Source organism: Monopterus albus, unplaced genomic scaffold, assembly GCF_001952655.1.
Source record: "Monopterus albus unplaced genomic scaffold, M_albus_1.0 scaffold292.1, whole genome shotgun sequence".
Taxonomy (NCBI): Eukaryota; Metazoa; Chordata; class Actinopteri; order Synbranchiformes; family Synbranchidae; genus Monopterus; species Monopterus albus.
Genome location: NW_018128172.1, coordinates 449,778 through 458,428, shown reverse-complemented (window position 1 = coordinate 458,428; position 8,651 = coordinate 449,778). Strand labels below are relative to the sequence as shown.

The following is an 8,651-nucleotide window of genomic DNA, read 5'->3' as shown; positions in this document are numbered from 1 at the left end:
CCGGTCTGCTCGCCCTCAAACCCTCTGTCGGGGGGAGGAGAAAGGCCCGGGGGGGAGGGCCTAGCCTCCGAGCTAGACTCGGGTCAGTTGAAGGCCTGTGGTCCCTGCTGAAAGGTCAGTGAATTAAAAAAGCACGCAGGGGAAACACGAGCAGAAGCTTCTACCTCTAACTGTGCTCGTATCTGGTCACACCTCAGTTTAGAGAAGTGTTGGCATCATAATAGACTTGAAGCAGTAGAAGTCGTCATTATGCAGAAAGGCACACGACAAACTTCAGCGTATTAAAGGCCATGCTGGGTCCACTGGGAGGCTGAACTGGTTTTTATGGGAGCTCACTGACTGTCGTGTACATGTATGTGACTGTCTCCTCTGTGACTGGTGTCCATCAGTGCAAACACGCAGGATAAAGAATATTCACACATCCTGCTTTAGAAGAACGTGTTGTAGTGGTTTGTCAATAAAACCAGTGCGTGCACAGCCACAGCGGTCAGACACGTGGTGCCGTCAGAGTCCCAGTGTTTCTCATTGACGTTGCACCTGAAAGATGAAGGTTTGTGCCACTGTGCCATCACATCCAGGCCACACTGGACATGATGGTGCACACACTGTGAGGTGTGGATAGGAGGGTGCCCTATGACCCGCTGAACCACCAGGCCGACTTGTCTCTGAGTTACCACCACCTTACAGTGTTTGACCTCAGATCAAACACTGTGTCACTGCCACTCTGCAGGAAACCACGGACAGTTTAGTCATTGTTGTGTGTGCATGGACACTAGTGGAGGGTGTGAGTTGAGTTGCTCCAGTGCCTGGCACTCACACTGTCACCGTGTTGTTGCTGTAGGCAGAGTCTGCGTCCGCCACACAGCGTTGCTAAACCGGCTCCTCTGGGCAGAACCGACCCTTATTGTACAACCAGAGTGTGTAATTTGATCCAGCAGGAACACGGGAAGCATGGAGCAGTTTTCAGCCGTTTAGTTCATGTCACCCGAGGGTCAGACACTGTCCTGTGGGTGATTGATGAGCAGTGTGATGAGTCAGGAGGGAGGAAAACATGCATCTGGATGAGACCGGCTCCCCAGTGGTTTGAGACATGTTTCACGTTTAACTGTGGGGAGGTTCGCAGTCCGCTCTGGCGCACGGTGATTTCCAACGCAGACAAGGCGCCTGTGTGTTCAGGTCACCGAGGCAGCTGCGGGTGTCGGGTAGTGGTCCTGTGTGCGCTCCACCCAGTGGCGGGTCCGAGCGGATGCCTCGAGGCTGATGCGCTGCAGATGTGCAGCTGTCTCCTTTATCTTCCAGGCTGCGCTGTCTTTGCACAGCGGTGGAAAACAATAAAGCTGGAAGCATGCTCCACATTCCAGCACATTAGCGTAACAGAAGAATGCACTGTGCACACAGCAGCGTTAATTGCAGGAGTTAATGTGTATAATTGGACTGTTTTGTGCCCTTGTTAACGACTTTTCACCACACCAATTATTTGCTCTTGTGTTTGTTGGACACAGCTGCCTCTTTGCATCATGCAGTGACTTTACTGTGTTCTGTGTGTTGTTCTCTCAGCACGTCAGTCCAGGTTTGTGCCTCGTTGTTCTGTGTTCGCCTTAGCTGCACTTCATTCAGTATCCGGTGACACTGCGTCATCAGAGATGAGGGTGCAGTCTGTAAACCCCCCCCCCCCCTTCCCCCACACACTGAAAACACACTCTGTCTCTTTATGCGCTCCATCCTCCTCCCCACCCTGAGTACCCCCCAGCTATGTCTGCAAGTGTTCCCATGGCAACTGTCGCACTGCCTGCCTAGCAACAGGCTTGATCCTTCACTGAAAAAGGGGGTGGGGTGGCATATGCGGGGTTTTTCTGGGTGCATGGATGTGGGTGAGAAAGGCAGCATGTTGCAGTAGCATCATTATATCACACTCTTCTTCTCTGTGGGTCGACCTGTGTTACCGGTACCACTCGATCTACCTGCATCCTCATCAGCTCCCACAGTGGCTGGTAGTGCCTCTGGCCGTCAGGGTGGGGTATCGCTTGGCTCTGTCTGGTACTGGTGCTAAAACGATACTTTTTAAACGGTACCAGAACCGACACTTGGTTGATGACATTAAACAACATCCCCGTTCATTCCCAGCTCCCAGGTAAATGGAAGGCAGCACATTGTTCATCGTCTGTTTCACAGCGCCAGAGGGCAAATGTTTCATTCAACAGGATCACAATCAAGGATCAAACTACCAAGGTAGACACCGGTGGCCATAACGGCACCGGGTGTCAGTACGCAGTCCTGTTAACCCATCAAACTTAACTCTCACTCATCTCCAGCTAATCTACGAACCCACAGCAAAAATGAAAACTGCGCTGATCCATATTATGATTAATATCAGGTGGTAGATGGTGAAGCACCGACTGCGGGGCTGGTCCCCGAAGTTGCTGTCTCTGGCGCCCCCTGCTGTGTGACGTATGAAACCCAACTACAGGACAAGGAAACAGAGGCATCACTTAGATGATGCACAACTACACAGAAACGCAGACACTAATAAACGTATGTGTAATAGCAGAAGAACCGGAAGAATGTTGATCTGAATGTGGCTGCATGGCAAGTCCGTGCTCTTCGTTCTTCTTTGACTACAGCCCCCCCCTCCAGCTGCTGTTTTGAACGTCTCTCATTAAGCTGTTGAGCAACAGCGGGCACACCCACGGCCTCCGTGAGTCGGACGCGTCCGCCTGCAGGCACCGTGGGGGCGCACAGCTCCTGCCCCTGTCAGTCAAACTTCACCTCCTCCTGTCACCTTTCACTTATTCTCCAACGCATCGTCTGTTAGTAGGGAAACATCCTGTGTCATCTCATGTTTTCACGCGTGGTTTAGTGCCGTGATGTGTGTTATTACGCTGCTGGTGTCTCACGTTGTGCTTCACTGATTTAGAACTGCACTTCCATCTAGTTGAGGAGAGCCATGTAGTGGTGGACTGGAATTATCTGAGCTGCTTGTTCTTTATACAGCTATAGTAGCTGGTAGTTACGTCTCCAACTAGGGTTTTACTTACAAAACAAACTTATAAAACATGATGTGCTGTAGCTTACACGGCCTATGGAACTAGAACTACAACGATGAGTCGATTAATCAGTCGACAGACAACAGTGTTTTCTCTTAACCTGCAGTGAACCCACTAAGTCTGACTGTCACTTTGGCTCTCGGTAACTGTGCCGAACATGTGCCACTACTTCCTGAAGTTTCACACACCAAATAAACTAAGTGAGACAATGGTCACCGGATGAATCCCAAATGGAAACTGCAGCATTTGTAGAAGAGCTTAAAACGAGCTGCTCCTCAGCTACAACTGAACAATGCTGTTTATGAACTAATGCACAAATAATAGGGATCAAAGTCACAGGGACTGGTTCTCTGGACTTTCAATGCTTTAAGGACAGTCTTCAGATTGTACTTTGACACTTTTACTTGTAATGGAGTATTTGAACAGCATAAATACTTTTACTTAATAGAACGACCTGGACTCTTCCTCACCACTACTCACATGGGAAATAAGTGACAACATGAAAGGAGCAGTGTGTGATATCCTTACTTTTACACAACCAAACCAAATGAACAAAGCTGCTACGCGTCCCATTGTCCAGCTCAGTAGCACCTTTCATTAGCCAGCCCCCACCCACCAAGGCATCATCAGGGTTGGCTGATTAAATTAAAAGCTCCTTGTCATGAGTAAACCAAACCTCATGTAAAAGTGGTAACACAAGTGGATTAATGATCAGCTCAGCAGCGTAATGCTGAAAATGGATTTATTCATATTATGAAAACATACAGAGAGACAGTGGACACCTCCTCAGTGGGACAGAGTGTTCAGACTGGGTCTGACATGGAGGTTAACTCCTCCTGTGACACGACATGATGCTGCTTCACACACACATGGTGACAGACACGCCTTGGGGGTTTGACGCTTGTCTGTGTCTGTGTGTCCAGGCCCCGGTAGACCAGCCGGCAGCAGGAAGCCTGTGCAGTAAGTCCTCTAAATAAAACCCTTCTTCCTTTGTGTCGTGTGAACCGCCTGCTGGCTGCTTTCCAGCTCAATTCAAAGTTGCTTCACAACTGGTTGTCTCTAGCTGAGTGAGGCTGTTAGGTTTGCATTGTGTTGAGGTGATGTAACCATGTTGTGTGTTTGAGCTGTCACAGTGCATGGAACAGAGAAACCACCACCGCCACCGTGCGCAGCGGAGATGACATCACAGGAGTGTGTACAGACAATTTTTACAGTATAATACAGAATCTGAAATGAAAACAACGCGTGGTGAGTATCAGTCCTGGTGCACGGTTGAGCACTCCTGCTCCCTAGGCCTCGACCTGGGCTGCGTTGGTCCTCAGGTGCCTCTGGCCATGAGCTGCTCTGTGAACAGCTTCTTCAGCTGAGCCACCTCCTCGCTCAGAGAGTGCAGCTGAGACTTGAGGTACGTGTTCTCGTGCTGGTACTGGGCCTCACCTAGTCCTTGTGTGGCAGGAGGCTGGAGGCTGTAGCCTGCAGCTGAGGCGTTGCACTGAGGGGACAGTGTTCCCCTCCTGCCCTCCTCCCCCTCCAGCTGCTGCAGCCAGTGTGCTGCTCCCGTTTCCCCTCTGCTCAATCCTTTGGCATTCTCTCTCGGGCCCTCCCGTCCCACTGTGGAGAGGGCATGGCTGCGTCTGGTGCCACTGGTGTCCACAGCAGTATCGCCCCCATCCCCACCGCCTGGCATCTTGAATCGTAGCTTGTAAGGCAGATTTTTTATGGCCTCCGCCTGGTCCAGCTTCCCTCCGGCAAATCCTGCAGGTGAGTGGTGAAGCTCATAGCCCAGCTCCTCTGTCCTGTGTGGTGAAAGCTTCCCATGGTCACTCAGGCGGTCTTCAAAGAAGATGGGGCTGCCCACACTGGACCCCCCTGGTGTAGAGAATCCAGAGTCCTCGGACGTGTTCCCAACATCCCTGGTGCTTCGCACACTCAGCGGGGCTGTCTGGCTGCTGGAGTGTGAGGCTGAGGAGCTCGGGAGGCTTCCTTCTTCTCTGTGTAGAAAATAATGAGGAGTCAGGATCTGCGCGCTGTGCTGAGCAGCTGTGGTGAGGGGCAGGATGGGTGTGTTGGAGGGGTCTTTGACCAGGCCAAAGCGAAACTTCAGAGCCAGCAGCTCGGCCCTGAGTCGAGCATTTTCTTCCAGCAGAGCCAGAACCCGGCTCTCAAGGACAATGTCATTGACACGCCGCTTCTCTCGGGAGCGCTTTGCTGCCTCGTTGTTCTTCCTCCTCTTGTCCCAGTAGCCCTCGTCTTTCTTGTCATGGGGAATGAACTCGCGCTTGCGCCGGATGATCGAAGCGGGGTTCTCTTTGCGTTTGATGGCTGAGGTGTGACCCAACAGGGAGCGGGCCAACAGGCTGCTGGAGGTCAGGATGGACAGAGCTTCATCTGTGAAGGACAGCGGCCCTCCTCCTCCTCCTGCTGATGCTGCTGCTCCACCTGCTGCAGGTGTCTCTAGTGCGTGGAGCACACCTACTTCCTCCTGCTCCCTCATCTGCTGGGACTCGTCCTCAAACATGTGCTGACTGAGTGTTTCCTGCTGCTGAGCGTGCAGAGAACCGCTGTGCGGTGCCGAGCAGCACCCTCAGGATGTCTGGATGAAGCAACAGAGCCCCCTAGTGATCAGCAATGGAAGGAAAGGAGACGAGGCATTAGTGGTTATGCAAGAGCCATTACAACACAACATTATGCAACCCCATTAAAGCTCGCCAATAAAACCGGAGCGACTTGTACCGTGACCTGGCAGGCCCCATTGTCTGATCAGTGTGTGTTGTAAGCACAAAGCGGAAGAGCCACACCTCTGGCTTTAGGTTCAACACAGCAGCTTTTTGAGCTAAGACACAAAATGTGACACTAACCTGTTGAGATTTCCACCTACAGTTTTGTTTAGTTGCAGAGCTCGGCCGACATTTACTGCTGTTCTGTTAATCTGTGCCGACTGCTTCAGCAGCACTGACCCACTTGTCATATCGACCTCTGACAACACAACTCTGACGCGCACTCCGCATCAGCGGCATCCGAGACTCAACATTCAGAATTCCAGGCGACGCAAAGATCTTTTTCTGGACAAGCTGCAACTTGTGTCTCGGTCTACTTTATATGTAGCAGGACCAGTAACAACAGAACCAGAAAGTTCTTTCCACATGAGTGCAACAGACATGTAATGTTATTGGCTTCACAGTCCTCAGAGTATTACCACCGGTAATGTAGTTGTCACAGCCGTAACCGCCCGCTGTCTGTAAAGGGGCTGACAAATCTGATCCGATGAAAACTTGATTACCTCAGTATTAAATCAGTCCTGTCGGCCGGTGCGCACGGCCCCTGTCCGCCTCTTCGAGCGACGTTCTGTCCGGTGGAGGACGAAATCCGCTCCAGAACCGCGCGGCGCCGTCACCTAACGTTAAAACCTCCTCTGGGCTCCACTCGGACGCCGTAGCTCCAGTTTGTAACGCGGAGTTCAGCTCAGGACGGCTCCTATCCTCCCTGAACCAGCGGGACCCTGTCTGTTAGAGACCGCCTCGCTCTGTGACACCCCCTCCCCCCGTCATCCAAAGGAAGGCTCCGATCGCCTTTCACATAACAGGCGTCATCATCACCACCATCACCATCCCCATCTGACCTCCCCGTCCCGCCCCCTCTGACACCATAACAATTAGGTAATGTTGCGCGTCTCTGTCCGGGCGCGCACAGGAAATCACATTGAGTCAGACCCCACCGGACGTGCAGCAGCCTGAGCTGAGTCCAGCTTTATAACTGCTCAAAGGACGCAGCCTGCAACTTTACACTGGTGTGTGATTCCCCACGTCCCAGTCCAGAGACCAGCAGCACCAGTGAACGTGGTGTCCTCACCTAATGTGTGTGAGTCCAGACCCTGGTTTATCACTCTGTGCCATAGACCCCCACTGTTGTCCACCAGCTACTAACCCCACCCCCCCGTCACACACGTTTCCTCCTCAGGAAACAAGGGAGGCGTCTGTTTTCAACACACAGCTGGATGAGGTTTGTGGGAAATAAACAAAATCTTTGGCCCAGTAGTAAACCTGCTTTCTTCTTGTAGCCTTCTCCTGCATTGTGGGCATCAATAACTTTCATTTTCAGGGTCTTACACAGCTGCTTAGAGGAACCCATGGTTGCTGGGTGTCCACAAGTGTGTGCACAAGGTTTGAAGAGTCAAGGTATTTGTACAGCTTTGAAATTGGCATTTACCAATGACAGCTGTTGCTGTGCATCAGATCTAATGAGCTGATTAAGGTCTGAAACCTTGTGAGAGACTTTGAGACTCTGGAACTCTTAGGGTGCCCAAACTTTTGCACCATGCCATAATAATGTTTTTATTTTTTATTTTTGTTCAATTTATGGCATAAGAAGTAACTATGCATCACTGTTTGCAGAAAATATTGTGCATTTTTTCCATTTCCAAGAGAAACTGTGTTAACATCTGTTCAAATAAAAAATCACCAAAATCTGTTATTTATCAAGGGGTGCCTAAACTTTTGCATAAGACTGTATAAAATCTTTCCATTCTATACACATAGAATCTACTTCCTGTCTGTCCATCCCCTGTTAGGTTCCTTCCATTTTGGGCCTTTTTTGGCAGGTTTTCCTGATCTGATTTGTCTCAGGACAGAGGGCGAGGCCAAGTTGTGATAGTGAGATGTAGGAGTCAAATCTGACACGATCACCTCAGTTAAACAGTTCTCCTGTATTGTATATCTGAGATGAGTGTTGACGCTGCTTTGCTTCTGTTACTGCAGTTTCTTAACAGTTGGCTGATAAGAAGTCTGACCTCTGACCCCACACACACATATACAACGTAAACATTTTCTTATGATCACTGCCAGGTCACTGGTAGAAAATGAACCTCAGCTATTTAGAAGCAACATGTTCTGGTTCCACCTTCTTTAATGTGAGGAGCTGATGCTTTTCTTTGTCAGACATGAGAATCAGCTGAGTCTCTGTGGATCTGTGGGTTGGACACAACGAGACGTGTGGAGACGCCACCTTTGGCTCTGGAGAGTCACAGTGGGACTTTTCCCCAGTGTCTGACATTCTGGGGACAAACAGATCAGATCATCAGGATGGTGATCAGCTGATTGATCAGTGGTCCTGTGTCTCTCCTTGTGCATAACAATGCCCAGATATGACTCACAACACTGTTAATACCAAACACTACAGGCAGTGTTTGTTGGTCCAAACCTTTACCAGAGCAGGATCCTGTGCATCACACAACATCTGACTCATTGTTACCTCAGCGTGCGCTCAGTGCTCTTTGGTGTGCACACACACTGTGTGTTGGTTGAAAACGTTCATTCAGCGCAGTAACAACACAGATTAAAAGTGTTTTGTCACTAAGGTGTAAGTTAATAAATATCTAGCCTGTTGTAGTCACGTCAGTGACCCTGCCGGTCTTGTTAACTGTGGCGTGAGGAGCAGCCAGACACTGACAGAAGGTAAACTAGCCCATGGACACTGAGCCCAAGGCTGGTTCGGCACAGACTCTCTCTGTGACATTCATTAACCTTGTGCTCACTTACTCTGCTCCTCCCTGGGGGATGAGATGCGTCTGCGGCACAGACAAACTATTGGATCTCTGGAGCAGGTCGGGGC

General features: G+C 50.5%; 1 protein-coding gene across 2 annotated transcripts; it reads right to left on the bottom strand.

Annotated features, from left to right (window-relative positions):
- Positions 1 to 3,748: 3,748 nt before the first annotated feature.
- Positions 3,749 to 6,632, bottom strand: nfil3-6 (nuclear factor, interleukin 3 regulated, member 6). Of its 2 annotated transcripts, none has more exons than XM_020623005.1 (2): positions 6,325 to 6,632; positions 3,749 to 5,659 (listed from the first exon to the last, which is right to left on the bottom strand). In XM_020623005.1, exon 2 carries the CDS (start codon positions 5,560 to 5,562, stop codon positions 4,363 to 4,365), a length of 1,200 nt encoding a protein of 399 aa, XP_020478661.1. In that variant the 5' UTR covers positions 5,563 to 5,659; positions 6,325 to 6,632; the 3' UTR covers positions 3,749 to 4,362. The 2 variants fall into 2 exon arrangements, with proteins under 2 accessions (XP_020478661.1, XP_020478662.1); XM_020623006.1 differs by lacking the exon at positions 6,325 to 6,632 and adding an exon at positions 5,903 to 6,318.
- Positions 6,633 to 8,651: the final 2,019 nt, after the last annotated feature.